Raw genomic sequence first — 20,340 nt, 5'->3', positions numbered from 1 at the left:
TGATGCCAGGACTAAGCAGAGACACTGTCTCAAAGAAACAAAACAAAACACAATCATCCAAACAAAAGCAACAGCAAGAAAAAGAGCAAGAGCAACAGAACCCTAGCCCTGGCAACAGGAGAGGAGCCAGGCCCTATCTGTCCCCTCAATACCGATGGTATTTGCAATGGCTGAGGCAGTGTGCTTGATGCAGTGACCCCAATGAGGTGGTGGGCTCCTGGAGGGATGGCTTGGAACTGCCCCTCTCACCCCATCTTCAGAGCAATGATCAAGCCTAGGCACATAACAGACCAAGTAACCACGGGAGGCAACAGACACAGGGAGAAGTACTGCGTCTAACTCATAAACCGGATGGGAGAAATGAAGTCAGTCCAGAGCAGAGTTAGGCAAACACCATAGTACTGAGCGGGGCATACATTCTTCTATTCATGAGATGTGTCCTATAGCTGATCCAACTACCATGACTTAGGTTACATGGCTAGATAAGAAAATAAAATCTAGGGGCTTTCATCCATGGAACCACTGAGATTACATAAGAGATTTCCCCAGAAAAAGATCAGCACCATGACTGGAAGATTTTGAAGACGGAATGGATTAATAAACTCTCTAGGATCTGAATGAAGAAAACCACTAGGCAAAAATCAACCTGAAGAAACCCAGAAAGAACAACGAGCCCCCTTCCCCACCCACCACCACGCCCGTAATTAAACCCAATGTTAGGGATGGGGTTCTACTCTGGTCACTATTAAATAAAGCATGTGTGGTGACATATGCCTTACAGTTCCAGCACTTGAGAGGCAGAGGCAGGAGGATCAGCAATTCAAGGCCATGCTCAGTTGTGTACTGAATTCCATGCTAGTCTAGGCTATAGAAGACCCTGTCTCAAAACAAAACAAAACAAAACAAAACAAAACAAAACAAAAAACAAAAAACAAGGAGGAGGTGAAGGAAGGAAGGAAGGAAGGAAGGAAGGAAGGAAGGAAGGAAGGAAGGAAGGAGGGACGGAGGGAGGGAGGGAGGGAGGGAGGGAGGGAGGGAGGGAGGGAGGGAAAAGAAAGAAAATGCCAACCACCATGAGATGATTGGGTGGTGTATTTGTTCCCCATTTGCTCTGAGGGTCAGGGGAGAGAGAACAGAAATAGGTAGCAACAGCTCAGGTGGCTTGGAGGTCCATACTGAACTAAGTCTGATGTAACATACTAGGGTAGAGATGCAGCATAAGGCATCTCACAGAGAACAGTGGATGGAACAGAGCAGAATCCCCAGCATTTCATCATGATTTTGTTGTACACACAGACGATGCAGGATTAATGAAGATCATTTAACAGAAAGGACAGGTGGCTGTTGGAATTGACAATTTGCTTATTATTTTCTATCAGATATAATGGATCCAAACAAATCGACGGTGAATTAGAAGTTAATGATATTTCTAAAAGGGTTTAATAAAAGAATAATAAAACTTAGAAATAAATGTCTATCAGCAGCAAACAGACTTCAGACGACTAAAGTATTTTTCAACAGTTCAATGTCGAAACTACAGCTGTAAATCACAATTGGCAGACTCAGGAAAAGAAAAAAGAAAAACAAAAAAAAAACCCTATGTGTAAATTTAAGACTTTACAATCTGAAAATAAAGTATTATATTTAAAGTTTTTTGCATATTATAAAATACCAATATCCTTAATATATAAAGAGGTTTCCTATATCAAGAAAAAGAACTCATTAAAACACATACAGAAGGCAACACATACAATAACTACAAAATATATACATGGGCACTAAGTCCAAGAGTCACTCAGATTCACAACTGATGGAAGCAGAGACTAAACTTCACACCCACCATGGGGTGTCTTTACCCTGTTGGTTTTGAAAATGACAGTTAAAAGCAGTACCAGGTAGGTACTTTATAGGAGATATTTCTAGAGGTTATTTTGGAAATATATAAGAACCTGACAGAGAGCTCACTGGCTGAGCCATGCTACTGAAGACTACTGGCTGCAGAGAGTAACTGTTGAGTGCTGAGGCTTAGTGCGTGCAAACCCCAGGTCAGCCAGCCAGCATCGAAAACTGAGTAACAATGGGATCACCATGGGAACCAAGCTCCCCACATACTCAACTCCAGACTCTCCAAACATGAAGACAGCAGAAAGCAAGAGTAAAGAGTATCCTCAGGTACATGGCCAATTATTTGGCCAACAGCTACAAAATAACTATTTTTAACTCAAAGTCTATTGCATCACTTTTCCTCTTTGCCTTTCCTCACACCTGAGTGTTTTATGAGTAACAATTTCAAACCCAAGGAACTCAACTTGCAGAGTACAATTTAGAGTCTAAGAACACAAACCCATCAAGTGCCTTGATTTCTTAAGCGCAAAGCAACATGCCATTTTAGATCAATGTCCAGATGTAAGAAGTCAATTTCAATTAAAGCTTCACGACATATTGGTGAAGTAGCTGTCTCTTACAATACCAGACCCATATTCCAGCCTCATACCCAAGGACTAGACAGGCAAATACCCAGGGATGTGGGCTGAGGTCTCACCGAGTCTTGCTGGAAGCAATGGCATTAGCTTTATGTCTACTTCAGAAGTCCAAGCCATTCGGCCCAAGTATGACTGGGACCCTGAGGCACTGCGACTGATGTCATATCCCTACTTCCCTGTCCAACTGACACATGCAGAGCGAAGAAAATCAACCAGGTGGCCTCTCTCCGATGAGCTGAGGGAGGGTTGGAAAGATCCTGTCCTAAACCTGAGGGGCGTGACTATGCAAAAGGGCCTGACTCTGCCTCCACCCAACAGCAAGGCTTTTCCTGTGAAGCAGATTGGAGTGAGGAACAGAGCCCCTGTTCTTAGAGACCTACTTGGGGACTAGCATCATGTAGTCTGGCACCCAAGGACTTAAGTCTCAGGACTAAGAGGTATAAACCTTAACTGTATTCACTGATTCTTGGCCACATGACATTACTCTTTCCTTATGGAGGTTTCTAGCAGGTTCTGCTGCCCCTGGAGCCAATTCTTGCCCCTCCCTCCTGTCCTAGAGATCCAAGACCTTCCATAACTGCCACTCTGGACTTCCTGTCTTTCCTGTCTTTATCCACAACCTGAGAGTGTGTCTCTGGTAAGTGCTAGGCTTTATGGTCTTTGTCCCTGGGCTTGGGAGCATGGGGGAGCACTACAAAATTAGCAAGTGACTACAGTCAGCCACGTAATGTATACAGAGGGCCAATCATAAAGGACAAATACCTGTTACTTTTGTCAACTTAAAAATAACTTTCCAAGTGTTACAGTCCCTTAAAATGCATATAGCAGGTGTTCTAAGTCCTTCCAGGAAACTCCCACATAGAGGGTTGTCAAAATGGGTATAAAGCAAATGCTTGCTGCTGCGACTGAGCAGTGGGCAGGTGTAGTGAAGAGTTAGCCGGTAGCTGACTGCCAGGTACAGAAAGAATCCTGGAGGCCAGAGACGCCAAAGTAACAGTGCACATAACCGACCTGGCCACTGTAAGTATCTCACGACTAAGTGAAGGGTGGTGTTACATAGCGGCCTATGGAAACCAAGGTCCTATTCATTCTCGACTTGCTCTTCTTCCTGGGGTACCATCCTCCTCCCTTCCCATCCGATGTCACTGTTTTGGGAGTGAGGACAACAAGTCAGAGAGGGTCAAAGCGCAACAACCTCACCTTTCTGGAAGGAACTGGTCTTCCCCTTAGGGAAAGTCAAGTTTTAGTTTGATTACTAACTGCCCCCAAATCTAACCTCTCTGCCCCTCTCATGGTCCTCCTGTCTTTGTTAACACAGGCAGGCAGCCAGGCAGGTCTGGGTACTGACTTGCCCAGTGCCACAAGATACTGAGAGGCACTGTCTGGGAGCCACATTGGGACTCGTCCATGGCACCCCACTTTTACCAAGCAGTGCCATTCACCCCTGGGCAGTTCATCACACCGACTTGAAGCACCCAGTGCGTCAGAAGCAAGAAGCCCATTGTTCCAAGAAGCGGACACCCATGTTAACACCTGCAGAAAAATCCCCGGGAAGACTGACTGAACCAAGTAGGAGAAGAGATTCCACGTGCTGAAAGACGACTCTGGCTCTTTTCCTGGCTTCTCTTGAGAAGCAATCACAGGAGGGCCAAAATGGTTGCCCATCACCTACAAACGTGATTCAGGAAAAACAAATAAACTGGCAGAGGCTGCAACCGCACAGAGGCAGACTGACAAGTTCCCACCACACCAGAGCCTCGGGAAACAAGGCTTTCTCTAATCCTGAATGAAAACCGCCGAAGTTCTTTGAAAGAGACTAAAGAACAAAGTTGCTTAGCTGATGAGAGAGACATGCTAGTGAAGACAGCAATGGACAGTTCAGCTCAGTGAAGGCCTGCGCGTGGTGCTCGGTCTCCTCCAGTTTTAAGTGTGCAGTTACCGGGCATCATTCTTTTACAACGGATTCCTCTACCTCTGAATGACCTCAACCAGCTGACCCACGTCCGACACCCAGCTCTCACCCCAGCCTAGGAACGCCGCCTTGGACACTTAGGTTTGTGCAGCCGTGGCTTGCCTGCTGCTACAGAACATAGGCTCAGAGGGATCATGGCTTCAAACCTGCCTGAAGCTACACCATTTATCTGCAGCAGGAAGTACTCGGCTCCTCAGGTGCACTGGAGGCGAGCTTACCTGAATTTGGTGAGATGTGTAAACTGCTCATGTCCTTGGCCAGGCCGTTGGTTTTGGGACTGGAGATCGGTGCACAGGCAGACGTGGCTCGGGGCGGCCTCTTCCCCGGCACCTTCACAGTGGTCCTCAAGAGGTCTATCTCTTTGCCGTGGACATTCTGCATGTAATCCTGTGTGAACGTTAAACACCCAGGAGAGATTAGAGAGAGGATGGGACCCAAGACCCTATCCGTGTCACTAGCTGTAATCCTGTGGTTGCCATGTTCATCTGCAGGGTTTTTATTTAAACCCAGGCTGACCTAATCTAGAGCTGGGAATGGGGCAAAGAAACAACTTACTCTTGCTTCCCAGATGCAGTTTAGGAACCTGAGCATGCGCCGTGACTTCTGAGACACAGCCCACTGTGGGTGGCCCCTAAGCGGGTGTTCATGGATTCTATAAAAAAGCAGGCTGAGCAGGCCATGGGGAGCAAGTCAGTAAGCAGCACCCCATGGCGTCTGTATCAGCTCCTGCCTCCAGGTTTCTGCTCTGTGTGAGTTCCTGTCCTGATGTCCTTCAAGGATGAACAGCAATATGGAAGTGTAAGCCATGTAAAACTTTTCCTCCTCAACTTCTTTTTGGCATCACAGCAATAGAAACCATAACTAAGACCAAGACTGGAGGACATGAAGGACTAACAACAACAACAACAACAGTGTATTCACAGTGGGCATTGACAAGAATGTTCATGTTTTCCTGTGAACATCAGAAGGTACTCCTTCAAGGTCACCAGCATGATCACTGTTGTGAGCTGAGTAAGGATAACACCAATGGACATTCCAGACTGCATGGGAAAAGGCCATGGAGTCCTCAACCCTGCACAGAGAACACAGGCAGCGGAGGAGAGCTGGGAGCAAGAGAGGCAGCCTTTCCCAGGGAAGAGCACACTGATTGGTTGTTCAATGCCAATGGTCAGCCCTGAAAAGATCCAGACAAGTAACATTATATGGACTTAAAAGGCTTTATCTGGGGATATATATGCATCTACAAATACATATGTGCATGCCATAACAAACTGATGAAAAGAGAGGCCCTGACTCTGAAGGAACAGGGAGGGCCTTACGGGAGGGTCTAGGGGGAGAAAAGGGAAAGGAGAAATGTTGTAATTGAAATACAATCTCAAGAACAAACAAACAAGGATGCTCATCCTGTGCTTTCCATAAGAAAAGCCCCCACAGGGTCGTGTGTTTGAACACACTGTCTCTGGCTCAGGGTGCTGTCTGCGAAGGTTGTGGGGCCTTTAGAAAGTGAAGGCTTCCTGGAGGAAATGAGTCACCAAAGACAGGCTGTAAGGCTGTAAGGCCTCACTTCCTCTTCCCCTTGCTTCCTGAGGACAGGCGCAATGTGACCAGCAGCCTCCCTCTTCTGCTGAGCCTTCCTGCTCTGATGCACAGGGTCCCTCTGGAACTATAAGTTAAAGCAGAAATCCCACCCTTCCTTCAAATGCTTCTTTCCAGACAACTGGTCACATGTCCCCAAAGAAAGAAAACAAAGGGAAAGAAAAACCTAGAAATAAGTCCACAAGACCCTTGGCTCCTGTATGTCTGCATTCAGCAGTCAGCGACTATCAGAGGGTAGCCTGGGCTAAGTCATTTATCAACCCATCATACAATGGAGCATACATAATACCTGGGAACAGCATGTCAGGTAAAGAAGTTGTGTGAGCATCCTTGAAAACTGGCTGTGCGCCACAAGCCTAGCTGTAAGCCTGTGGTGTTCTTGGGAGGCAGTAAGACTTTATTTAAGTGATGGGACTTAGGGGTTAGCAATCTAGAGGTGTGCTCTTGAAAGGAACATTGGGAGGCAAGCCTGCCTTCATTTCATCTATCCTTCCTTCCTTCCCTCCCTGATTCCTGCTGCTGTGTGGTGAGCAAGTATCCCCTGCTACCACGTGCTGCTACAGGCTCAAAGCAACAGGTGACATGACTATGACCTCAAGTCTCTGAAACTACAAACCAAAATAATACTTTCTCCCACAAAAGTTGGTGATCTCAAGAGTATTTTGTCACAGTGATTGAAAGGTGACACAATTTGGAGCATGGTCCTGCCAACTCTCTCATGCATTACTGTCATCACTTTACCGACAAATTACAGTAACAGGAGTGTCACCACCACCATCATCACCATCACTAACACCACCATCATCATAGCCACCGCCGCCGCCGCCGCCACCACCACCACAGTCTCAATGAGGCCTCTTGTCTACAGACACAGCATTTCCCATACCCTGAATGTGTTAACCCATCACATACTAGAAAAGGATACATCCTGCATTACTTTTAGATAAATAATGTTTCAGGTACTTTAACAGTAAGCAGGAAGTAGGACTAGGAAGGAAGCAAGAAATAGGATTATGGTAAACTCAGAAATTTGTGTTGTCCTAAGTGATTAAACTCAGGTTGAGGTATCTATTTGTTGAGTTCCTAGGCTTGCAGCTAACAGACACAGACAGGTAACTCACACACGTACAACGGGAAGGTCAGAGCTTTAGTTTGCTGGAGATCAGCAGGGTGATGCATACTGATGGAGTGGTGTGGGGGTCACAACAAGTTTGTCCTCACTCCTGGGAAAGAGGCAAGCCATCGACTGTAATTGCAGAAGAATGTCCAACAGCCTAGTGGACCAGGTACTGGGAAGCCACCTTTGATGGTTAGGCTTGACTTCCATCTCGGTTATGCTGAGAAGTGTGTAGGACAGAGAGGAACTGAGTCTCTAGGTATGCTGACAGGAAGTTCCCGAAGACTTAGCTGAGGTGGGGGAACCTGCCATGAACACAGTGGCACTATGGGTAAAGCCATTGCAGGATTTATTCTCTGCTTCCTGGTCACCATGGTGTGAGCTGTATTTTCCATGCCCCGCTCCCATGATGGTAAGATGTGGATCAATGTGGAAGAAGTTATCATCACAGCAGATAGTGTGGACTCTGATGGGAGAAAACCGGCACTGCAGACAGCAAGTGAAACTCTTGTTTATCAGGGAAGAAAGGGACTCTAGCCAGGGCAGGTCTTCAGAAAAAAAGGCCACTCTTCTCATCTCTAATGCCTGCCATTACACCCACTTGCAAGCCCAAGTTTCCAAACAGCGCTATGCTTGCAAACAGCAAATTCCTTCTTGCGCAGTTACTCCTCTCAAATACCAACTTGCTGTAACTTTCTCCTTTAATGCAGATTCTTGACAAATTAAAATACAATAACAGGAGTGTAATTGAGCATTTATTGCTTATGAGTTCCAAAATGAGGCTAATCAGAGAGTGACTAAGCCCCAGCGTGGGCTCTTTTAATAGGCATGTTTTAACATACAATAACCAGGATATTTTATTTAAAATTATTGTAGAAATGTAGAGTCTGCTTTCAGGATCTGAAAACGACGAGGGAAGACATTTATCTTGAGCCCAGCATGGGCCAGCCAATCTGTTTTCTTGCCTGTGTAGACACTTCAGCATCACAATTGGCGCGAGTATCAGAGGGCTATGAGGGTGGCTTGGGTGGTCAAGTGCTTGCTTGACCTCCAGTCTGCCTATGATCTCAATGCTGGGGAGGTGGGTTAGCTGCCTAGCCATGCTTGTGTTGCAGGTGGGAGAAAAATTAACAGAGACACCCAACTTTCACCTCTAGCCTCTGCAGGTTCCTGTGCAGGCGCTCGCTCTCTCTCTCTCTCTCTCTCTCTCTCTCTCTCTCTCTCTCTCTCTCTCTCTCTCTCTCTCGCGCGCGCGCGCGCGCGCGCACACACACAGACACACACACCAATCAATAGAACAGAAACCAGAATATTCATCTGGCAACTCCTGTATTTCCATTCTGCCTTGTTTCCTATCCCAGGAGAGAAACTGTTGTGAGTTTGATCCTGCTTCTGCAAGAGCATGGCCCTTTCATCTCTGCCTGGCTTGGTTCTTGAGGAATTAAAGCCGGGATCACTAAACAATGTGGTGTCTTCAGAAGCTGACAGGGTGTGCGGATCCTGGGTGAGTGTGAGGCAGGGACCTTGCTGGGTAAAATAAAGACAGCAAGCTTATTTTGATATGCAAATACTACTCAGCTACCCTTCTCCATGTTAGCTGCAGAAAATGCTGATCGAAGATAAAAGAGGGGAAAAAAACCTTTAACAAGGCATGAGGGTAATTCAAAGCCAAGTACTTTTAAACAGCACTTAACAAGTCCCTGGGGCCCACTCAAGAGCCAGGCCCCCCAGAGGTGCCATCTCCCGCCCCTCAACAGCTTGAAAAAGTAGTAATTGCAAACCTATTTGCATTTTTCTCCTCAACTTGTCCACGCTTATCATGTGGATTCCTTTTTCCAAGCTGGCACCAGAGCAAAGGGACCCGTTCCCGAACGCGCCAACAGCTCCGCAGCCATGCTTGCTGTCCCCTGCACCCATGCCTGCACCTTTGCCTTCCCCAGTTTTTTACATTTTGCTCCTAATTACGTTGCATCTATTGCCGTACACTTAATTAGCTGCATTAATGTGATTTCTTTTCACATAGTCAAGCAATTAAGAGCTATGATTGAGTTTCATTCAATTAGCCTCAACAAACATGCTAATTGATGTCCCAGATGCAAATGAGGTGCAATGAGAGAGACCTGCTTGCAATTGAGAGCCACGTCAGAGACCCAGAGCTTTCAGCTTGCTGACAGAAGCACAGTTTAACGTGGCTCCTGCCTTCTGTAGGGTGGCCTTAGGAGAAAGACGAGGGGCCATTAGTGCCTCTGCGTTCCGGATCATTCCGGATATGGAGAATTCACTGTTTGGCTGCCGTACAATGTGGACTCACACTTCACAGTTAGGTGTCCCCGGACTGGAAGGTGATCAGCTTGGGTAACATTTGGCTGCTGCAGACCGAGTGCTGCACAATTCCCATCAGCAGACAGTTACAAGGCTGTCAAGAAAATTTCCCCCAAGAACCTCAAAAGCAATCCCAGCCATCCCCGAGCCTTCTGTGTGCGTGATAGCCTATCCGGTCTTCAGCAGAGGGGAAGTTCATCTTCGTCACCTCTGGGGCATTTGGCACTTGAGTTAAGCACAAAATACAGCAATCCATCAATAGTCCCTAAAAATATTCTTAGCAGATCGATTCTTGCTGCCTTGCGTCTGGAGGTTACGTTCAGATGCCTGTGAAGGATGGCTGGCTGATGCAGTCACGCGGTTAGCCAAAGCAAAATGCACAAACTACGCGCTCCGATCCGTACCCCAAACTGAACCTACCACAAACACAAGGCCTGAGAACGCCTCGTCAGCTCACCGTGCTGCCAGTCCAGTTAGGAGAATCAACCAATGCCACTTTGGTTAAGCAAATAATTTTAAAAAGAATTGCAATGCTTAAAGACAATTGGCAGACAAAGTAAATCTTTGCTGCAGTTAGATTTTCTCGATACGCTCTGGCCTCTAAGTAAACAGTGTGTTGATAAAGTTAACACTTTGCTACAATATAGAATACTTTCAGGTAACTTTTACAGAGATGTCGAAATTTATTTTCTTTTTAAATTACATTTATTAACTTTATATTCATATTCTCTCTCTCTCTCTCTCTCTCTCTCTCTCTCTCTCTCTCTCTCTCTCTCTCTGTGTGTGTGTGTGTGTGTGTGTGTGTGTGTGTGTGTGTGTGTGTGTTGTATAGATCAGAGGAAACACTTGGGGCCTGGTAGCCGAAGCCTTTCTACCCAGTGAGCCTCTCCCTAGCTTTACCTTACTTAAAGGTACAGCCAACATAACCAAACCACCCTCCTTTCAGCAGTTTAGCTTAGCAATCTTCAGCGTGTGACCCTCCATGCCTGTCAGGGGGTCCAGAAGTCAGCAGTTCAGAATGGCTCTAGGAGGTAATTTGTGTTTTTAATTGTACGGAAATTTGTTCTAATGTTGCAAGAATGATAGGGCAGTATACCTACAATAAAAAGCTACTTTCACTTTCTGAATTTCAACCAGCAAAGCCTTCCTCCAGGTCTGACAATCACTGGGTGCCTCTTTTGAAATTGCCAGCTAAACTAGCCATTTTTTTTTTAAGGGAAGCAATGTTTTCACTTGACAGAAGGACTGTCACACAAAGGTTACAGTTATCTCTTATGAAATTAAAGGTATTTTCTTGAAAAAAAAAAAGAATAAAATGAATCCTTAAAGAAAAATACCTGACAGTATTAGCGACTAATGAAGGAATCTGAGCTCTCCTGCAAAAAAAAAAAAAGAAAAAAAAAAAATCTAAACACTTATTTCTCTCTTGCCACAAGGTTGGCATATTTCAAATACTAAACATTTTTTGAAGAGATAGATGATAGTATTAATGTAGTATCTGTATATTATGGATGGAAGGGAAGAGTCACTATTTGGAAATCTGCACACCTCACTTCAAAAACATCACTGTACTGAAATGGTTGTTGCATGATGTTGTGTACATGGATGCATGTGGCCAGGCATATGTGGATAAAACACATGAAAGGACATGGATAGCGCAGTGTGATGGCTCGTTCCTAAGTTCTAGGATGCAATACCCAGGGCTGGTACTTAGTGGAAATGGTACTTAACACACGTCTCCCTCTTCTGCTATGACTACGTGAGTAGATGCCTTATACCTTGAACAAGAATTGTCAGGTCTTAAAAAGGTTTAGAAAGATGGAAAAGCCTTCATGGCTTTCTTCTGGAAACTGCTCTCCTTTTATTTATATATGGGAGGAGGCACACATATGGCCAGCCAATACCTTCTGTAGTCTCTTCTTGCATTTCGCCATGGGGCTGGCTTTCAGGGACTGAACTCAGGGAGTCAGGTTTGGCAACAAGTACCTTTACCTACTGAGCCATCTCACTGGTTTGTGAAATATAGTTTCACAGAACTATTATCTTCCTGAACACAGAATGTGTGGGTCCTTATTTTACATGAAATTGAACATTTAAAACTTTTGTTTGAATGCTTGACATGAAAAAAAAAAAGACCCATTTCTTATTTTCACTGTACTTTGAAAATGTCCAGGTTCAAAAAGGAAGCTGTAGTTCATTAACTTCTGTTTTTTTTTTTTAAACTCACACAAAAAGTGTATGTAAGAGAAGCAAGCCATTGTTAGATACACTGCTATTCCCAAACTCCATTTAATATATTTTTCAAAGGAAACTAATCCATAAAGACAGATATAGCAGCAGCCATTCACAGAGATCAAGCACATAGGAGAGTCCCACATGTCTGAATGATAAACAATAGCCTCATGCATAGGCACGGGCAGAGGAGAGGCGCACACCTAAAAATATCGCGGAAATGCTCAAGGACTACCGAGAATCTTCTGGCCACAGCCTTTCAGATCACGGGACTCAAAGACCACAATTTCTCCTCCTCTCCAAAGGGTCCTGGTCACAATAGCAAGGTAGGAGGCAGCTTCAAAGCCATAACATTTCTATGAGGAATAATTTTGTTTCCCAAGACAGCTGACAGAATTTCAGCGCTCTGCTTTTACCAGGGCCTTCTTGAAGGAGGACACTTCGAAGTGCATGTGCACCTGACCCTGGGACATCGAGGGAACAAGGAAGCCACCAAATAAGAGTCTCACAGCGACTGAGGCCAAGGTATCAGTTAGGAGACTGTTTGCCCCAGTGAATGCCTCACTGGTATGGGTAATTACTCCACTTCTGGTAGCTGGTGCAAGCTGGCTGGGGTTCAGTGGTAGCATGCTCTCCCTAGGACAGTACAAGGGTCAGGGCGGGCTCACCCCTGCACATTAGCAGGGTGAATCTCTCCTTTCTGTTCACTATAGCGAGCAGCATCCAACCATAATGGGCGAAATTCCAACATCAGCCCAGGGGGATACATTATTGTAATATAAATCTAAATAGCAGAAAATCCCACAGTGAATTATGAATATACCTTTGGCCCCTTGATTGTATCCGTCTTGATTGACTTACTCTACTGAGCGTCACACTGCAAGAAAGAGTCTTCTCATTTTAGGATCAATTGAACATTACCCAGTTGTAACCCATGCGTGCTCAAACCTAGCCTGTGCCGGACGAATGCTTCCGCTCCGTGAAAGACTGTCACTTGAGGAGCTGCAGGCAGCTCTGAGGGCAGGGCACGTTTCACCACGGCAGCTTGGACGGGCAGGGCAGGGCTATCGGAGGACTTTAGTATTTAAATACTGGTAGAGCCGTGGGTCATCTTAGCATCTGCTCTACAGAAATGTTCAGCACAGTGGTGTCTGGCTATCCTCGACATCTTTAAGTCTTCAGACTGTTTTTGAATAAACTGCCTGGAAGAGACACACTGTAAGAAAGAACTGACTTAGCAACAGCAGGCTCTTACAGCGGCGGGTACCATGCCTTTACCTCTGTTACGTGACCTAAGGGGGTACTCAAAGGTCACACTGGAGGCAACACCAATTTTAAGGACTTCTAATTTGTAAGAGTCTACATAGGCCTGCTCAGGAGTCTCCTGTTGTCAGAGCCGCTGGGTCGGAGCCACTTTCTCAGCTGCTCCCCTTTCCTTCCCTGCCCACAGGGGTAGTCCACAGCACAACATACAGATCCAACTTGCATGAGGGCAGTGACTCATGGTTTCCATGACCTCCTCTCCCACACTGAGGTCAGACAGCGCGGCTTCTCCAGATGAGAGGATAGGCCTCCACCAAGAAGCCCAAGTGACTGTTAGGGACCACCACCACTTTCTCACTTACTGTGACTGTGGGGCTGGTGGCTTCAGCATCCTGGTCCTTCTTTCCTTGCGGGATGATCGCTATGAGGTTTAAGCTAAGGTGATACACGAAAGGCTTAAGTACGTGCCTCAGCTCTTAATAAACAAGCGAAGGCCCGCATTACTTCTGCCCACTTCTTCTCCCTCTCTCACTTTATACAGCTATTTCTTGAGCTAAAGGTGTTATTCCCAACCTCAGATAGCAGTTCTGACATGAGAAGCCATTAGGGGTGACTGTGAATCAATTTTTCACTTTACAGTATAGGGGAAAAAAATCCCTTGAAATGCTGACATTTCCTACTTTTTCTCCCCTCCTCTCTTTGGTGGGGGAGGCATGTATCTGGCAGTCAGACATTTTTATTGCAAAACGCTGTCTGGAAAAGATGCAAAGTAAAACTGCTAAAATGCAAGGGCAGAAACCCCCACAAAACTAAGGGGGAAAAACAAAAGGCCCCTTCCCTTTGCTTATTGAGTTCAGAGGCATAACAGGCTGCACCCTGCAGCAAACGGGAAGCTACACTAATTTTAAAGCCATAAAACGCTATCAAGTGCCCTGCGGGGCAGGAGGCTCTGAAGCTAGTGGCACCTAAATAAGACATGGTTCATTTACTCTGTAGCTTAGCCTAATGTAATCATCAGCGGTTTCTTAGCCTAGAGTTGTTAACAGGCGAGTAGCCGGCGCAGAGGCAGCCCTCCCAGCCACTGAGGGGGCTGCAGCTAGATTGCTGTTGATTAGAAAATTTTTCAGTTTTGACAAGCACTTAATGAACATAAATCGCACCTTGATTGGTTTCCTTTCGGGGCCACAGGCACACCTGAGCAGAGGAGGAGAGGCCTCGCCAGCGCCACCCTGCCCTACCTTGTGAGACCCTAGCAACAAGCGGGCAATCAGGTTATGAGCCATAGAAGAAAATATTTATAAAATAGAATAATGAAATTCAATCTCTCAGAGGAAGAGGGAGAGCATTTGCTACCCCCCTCGGCCATCCTCTCCCACTGAGACCTCGGTGGTGACTGTCACCACAGGAAAACATAGGGTTTTGATTTATCTGCCTTTCTGGGGAATTTCTGGCCACAATTTGTAACACTAAAAGGCTCCCCAAAGGGAGGGGGTGCAAAATGATACAAATTGGGTACAAAGGATAGCCACTGCTATGTGAACTGTCATTTGGTATATCAGTGTTTCCTGGACTCTTCTAGAAACTTAAAGACTCAGAAACATGAGCCACACATGGAGTCTGTGTTTACACATGTGTGCACGCTCTGTCTGTGTCTCTCTCTCTCTTTCACCACACACACACACACACACACACACACACACACACCCTCCATTTTACTAAAACAAGCAAGAAGACAGTTCCATCTTCAAGAAACAGATCAGCTGGGCTCTCAAACATCTGTGACTGGCTGGTCTTCCTCATTCAAGGTAGCCCTTCATCAACATCAAGATAGCTGCAAAGGAGCAAGCACATGTTGGCCATTTGCATTTACATGATCTGGTGTGTGTGGGATGTGTGCCTGTGTTCGTGTAATGTTCATATCCATATCATGGTATGTGTGGAGGTCCTGACCCTCCCCCTTGAGAAAGTCTCCTCTTTTTCTCGATGGCATTACATCAAGTTAGTGGCTTGAGAGCTTTGGAGAGTCTCCCGTCTCTGCCTTCATTACATGGAAGAAGCCGTGGATTACAGATGTGGCGCACTGGATCTGGCTGTTCATGACTTCTGAGGATTCAAACTCAGCTCCTCACACTGCGCACAAAGTACAAAGTGCGATTCTCCTCAGCCTCACTTTTATTTTTAAATCTGATACGCTGCCCAAGACCTGGAGTACCATAAAATAAATTCTTTGGGCAGAGGAAGTTTTGACAGAGACTCTAGCCATGTGGATGAAGAAGCCTGAGTCTTCCAGGGCCCCTGAAAACACAGATACTGTCACAGCAAAGTCACTCCACGGGTGTGACGCCGCTTAAACGAACTTACAAGAGATTTGGATGAATGACAAAAATATTTTCCAGGTCACCCAAAGCAAAGGCAAGAGGCCTCCCCTATCCCTCGGAAGACCATGTAACCATGGGACAGCTGGGGAGAGGGGTCTGGATGGCCAAAGGGCTTATGAAGACATCATGATTCATGAGGGAGTCTGCAGACTGTCCCATGCGCATCTCTCAAGTAGGGCTCTGGAAAGCTGGGTGGCTTCACAGTTACGGCCATTTCTATAGTCATCCCACGAGCAGGGTTTAAAACTGAGTATCTCCAGCTTCAAGGAGTCATTTCTGTGTTCCCCCAGTGTGGCTTCACACTGTCGGGTTCCTCAGATCAAGAATGCACTAATGCAACATTCTATATCCCTACCACAGAGTATCCATCGGACTCCACATGCACTGTTGTTCTTCTTGTTGCTACTAGGCACCGACTTGAGATTGGAACGTGCCAGCCAGCTGAGCAGTTTACCAGTGAGTGCCTTGTCTGTACAGGATGGCACATTAGTTGAGTAACAACAATTACTACAATTTACTACAACTTTATTACAATTCAAGAGCAAAGCCTGTAGCTCCTCTCCATCGATCACATCTGTTCCCCACAGAAGAGAGTCTGTACAAGGCTGTGGCTTTTTCCTGTGGCTTTAAAAGCACCACTGAGTGAATTCTTCCCCTATGACTTCAGGAACTCAAGCCCTGAAGACTTAAGGGCAGGCAAAGCAGCACAGAGTCCCACCCATCCACCCACATGCATGCATCCAACCGTCCATCCCCCTCCCCACCGCCACCTGCTCCCTCAGCCCTCCATCCCCCCACTACCTGCTCACCTGCACCTACCTGTCCTATGTCCTACCAGCAAACCTTCTCCTTCCCCGCTTACCTGTCCTCTACCCAACTGTCCATCCCATGAACCCACCTCTCACCACACCTTCTCCATCCACTCTATACAGTCATCCACCCAACCAGGATGCCACCCTCATGGCAGCAGAGAGCTGGTGTGGAACTATGATATCAGAAGGACAAGGAATAAAAAGATGAGACCCTCCCGGAGAGAGAAAAAGCCAACACAAGAATGGCATTCTTCTGTGGAGAGACAGCAAGCTGCAGAGAACTTACAGCAGGGTGCTGTTACTCTGAGGAAACCAGGCAGAAATGGGGCCTGTAAGTGCCTTCCGACATGTTCACGTAAGAACAGGCTTGTTTGGCTCACAATTTATTCTGGGCCTGGGGTCATGGCTGCACACCATGGTTGGACCATGTGGCAAGGGGAATGGTCACTGTATGGTGTTCAGAAGCAGAGAAAGCTTCAGGAAGGCGCTGGGCCCAGTGTCCCCTTTCCAGGCCTGCCCCAATGGCCTAGCCTTTCGTAAATTAGCCTTCATTACTTAGAAGTTTCATCTCTTCCCAGTAGAGTCCTATGCCTGGAGACTACAACCTGGCTTTTAGGGGACACCCAGCAGAGTATCAAATGCCATCTGCAGCGACAACATTCACATGTCAAGGACCTTGATGTGACACCCACCATGGTCTACGGTCAGGCCTCTTCCAGGATGTTACACAGCACGTGTTTCAGGGAGAACCCAGGCTTCTGCACACTCAAAGATGGGCCTTCATCCAACATGGAGGAAGCCCTGCCCCCAAGGATGCTCTCTTGAGACTCAGAAAAGCCACACGCTCTGTCTACTTTCTACCACCCTCGGAAACTCAAAAGAAGTATCAGTTGAGGTGTAGTCTGTCATTTAGAAACCTCTTCTTATTCCAAAAGAGGTCTCCCAGACCGGAACAATACTGATTGCTGGCAGCAATATCCCAACCTTTGATCTTCCATGTTATGATTGTAACATCCTAATCTGAGTGAGCTCTCTGTACTGTACTAGTATTTTCAGATGGTAAGACATTAACTGTGTGTGTGTGTGTGTGTGCGCGCGCGCGCGCTCTGCCTTCCCCGCTAAGTGAGTCTACTATGGATCACCTGTGTGCATATGTTGTGGTCAACGATCCAAATGGTGAGGTCGGGAACTCAGGCCATCTTGGATCAAGGACCCTACAAAGCTATATAACCCTGACATCCAGTGTGACCACACTCAGGGCAACGTCCCTTAGGCAGTAAGCAATGCTTGTGTAAACCACTGGCCAGGGAGACAGCGGTGAACAGTGCAGAGCCATGGCACTTAGTCATGAAAGAGCAAAACAACCCACTATTCATAACACAAGTGATGCGAACTGAAGCAGTGTGTCACCAACATGACTCACGGACTATGCTCATGTCCGAGATACAGGAAGGCAAGCCGTTTCCTGTCAAATGGCTTTCCGTGTGGGGCCGAGCATAAGGTCTTTTGAACCTAGGATCGTGCCGAGGCGGAAGCTGTTCTGATTTCTGCATGGTGCTGGAACAGCTATCCGAGGGCTTTGGGTGTAACTGCCTGTTCTCCACAGGAAGTGGGAGGTTTATGCTGGCAGATGTGGGATGTGGTGGGGAGGCATGATCAGAGGATCTGCCTCCTCCAACCTCAAGTCTCCCTGTGATGAATGGGCCAGTGTGCTCCACCTGCAGGGGGCGCTGTGAGAGGAGCTGCCTGCTAAGCAGGCTCTTTCCCTGGGAAGATGTCTTTCAGAAGACCTAGATAGGAATCATCTCAGATCCCTTTCTGATGGATCAGTCAAGCGGTTTCCTGTCTACCTGTAAAATCTGGAGTTATTAAAAACCTGAATTCTGACAACCATTTTTAGTGTAGCTGGTTACTGACTCAGAAAAGCACCAAACTGAAGGCTCATAGTACATGTAACCACCTCTTGCTGTAAGCAAGGCCTCAGCTACCAATCTCCAATGGCTCTGGAGAGTAAAAGGTGTCCCTTCTAGAGCCTCAATCCAATTTTGTGATTCAGGGGAGAAAACTCAGGGCCGATCTGGTTTCAAGAGGGTATCAGTAAGGAGGAGAAACAAGTCTGTACAAGGAGCCATTCAGACTAGGCTGGTGTGACGAGGGCTGGGGACAGCTGCCACGCCTCCTGCAAGGAAGGCAGAGCTGGCCCTGACTGCAGTATGCTTTCTCACACAGGGTCCCATAGTGTCATGCCCTTGTTTTGCAGGGCTCGTTCTTACAGCCCCACTTAGGAAGTCTACCACACAGAGCCTGCTCCAAGAGGAGTATTGTCAGCCATGCAAGTGGCTGTTCCCCCGACAGACACAGAAGATGAATAGGTGGCCGTGTTGCGATGCAGAGCCCCAGGGCAAAGGTTCTTTCTCATTATCCCTCCATTTTCCATCACGGTGCTCCCTAAGGCTCATAGTTAAGTCCACAGAGAGGGAACCTAAGGATCTGACAACACATTGCTCTGCACCCACCCCATCAGGATGCAGCAATGAGCCTTAAGTCCAGGAGACCCTCATATATATCTCCTCCTCAGGACAGATAAACAAACGCTTTGAGCCTTGGAGTTCTTGGAGATAAGTGATCTAAGGGTTTTTTTTTCTTAATTATTATTTTATTTCATTTTTTAAATGTTTATTTAGGGCATGGGGAGGGGAGTTAAGAGGGTAGCAGAGGCAGAGAAAGACAGAGAGAAGGAGAGAATAGAGGATATGGCCATATTGGGGGTGGGGGAGAGGGAATCTTATTTCATGTTTTTAAGTGTTTTGCCTGCATGTGTGTCTGTGTACCACCTACTCAAGGATGCCAGAAGAAGGTGTTGGATCCCCTAAAACTTGAATTACACATGGCTTTGAGCTAAGATCTTCTGGAATAACAGCCAATGCTCTTAAAGCTGAGCCATGCCCAGCCAAGATGAATATTATTATTATTATTAATTTGGAAAGAGAAACCAGAGTAAGCCATTCGGTTACGGCACCAGCGAGTTTTACAGAGCGACTAGGCTTGCTCTTGGTTGCTTCAGCGGTGTGTAAAAGCCTGACACTGTCAGGGCATGTGCTCCAATAGAGGTAAGCAGCAGACTTGGCTTGTGAGTCCTGGACCAGGGCAGCGGACAGTCCACACCCCTTCATAACTTCCATCTCTTTGGCCAGGACTCCCTCAGCCCCGAGAAAGCCAGGACAGCACGTTCCCGGTGAAGGCATTCATTCTTACCTCGAATGGGCGCGCTTCCTGTTACCTAACCCGGGTTCTCGGGTTCATTCACTCTCATCAGCTGAGAGGGAAAGTGATAGAAGCTGACTGGGTTTTGGGGGACCCCAGTTTTAGGCCCAACATGTAACTAAGTGATCTCCTCAGTGGCTTTGTTCTTGGGATGGGTGTTTTCCTTGGGTATCCTGCTACATTTGCCTTTCATTTTGCTCAGTTTGGTAGAAATTTCTGGGCCCCACACTCCAAAGGGTTGGAAGCCATCCTGAGGGCAGTATTTCCAAACTTGCTACCTAGTGAATGATTCCAGGAAAGACAGCTGCCAGCCACATTCAGTGCACAACAATTATGGCTAGTGTAGGATCTAAACGCCAGTGCGTTACCTTCCAACTTCTAGACTGGCCACGCAGCCCGTGCCCAGCACTGACCTGATGCTGTACACGCTGTATGGGACACTTGCCAAGATGGCTGCTGGTTTTACCATCTGGAGCCCCATGGGGCCCTGTGACTACAGTGGGCATCAGTCTGGGAACCACTGTGTTTTAGGGGGAAGCACAGAGCAGAAGTCTGCCATTACGTGCTTCTCCAGTGCCTCTGCCATCTCTCCACATACAAAGCAAGAAGGACCAGGGCCTATGCCATCTAAGCCTGAGGAGAAACTAGGAGAGGAAGCAGAACGGGCTATGGCTAAGGTACCTCTGGGCAAGAGTGTTCTTCTGGAGATAACCACTAGGCTCCCTGACAGAAAACAGGAAACTGAGTAGTTTCCTTCCATATATTCCACAGGGACAGAGGTGATAAGGTACAGTCTGGGATAAATACAGGGCAGAAAGAAGGTGAGCCACAGCCAAATTTTACTTCTACGGTTCACCAAGTCCCAGCTTTGCTCTCTAACGCACATGAAGCACCAGAACTG

General features: G+C 46.8%; 1 protein-coding gene across 2 annotated transcripts in view; it reads right to left on the bottom strand.

Moving 5' to 3' along the window:
* Agap1 (ArfGAP with GTPase domain, ankyrin repeat and PH domain 1) overlaps positions 1–20,340 on the bottom strand; it is a 440,472-nt gene that overhangs the window by 146,713 nt on the left and 273,419 nt on the right. For both annotated transcript variants that reach the window (NM_178119.3, NM_001037136.1), the window contains exon 11: positions 4,674–4,842. In NM_178119.3, coding sequence (NP_835220.1) covers positions 4,674–4,842 — 169 coding nt within the window. The remainder of the gene's footprint in view (positions 1–4,673; positions 4,843–20,340) is intronic.

The sequence above is a fragment of the Mus musculus genome, chromosome 1 (assembly GCF_000001635.26).
Source record: "Mus musculus strain C57BL/6J chromosome 1, GRCm38.p6 C57BL/6J".
Taxonomy (NCBI): Eukaryota; Metazoa; Chordata; class Mammalia; order Rodentia; family Muridae; genus Mus; species Mus musculus.
Note: the sequence above shows the minus strand (reverse complement) of the source record. Positions and strands in the feature narration are given on the sequence as shown.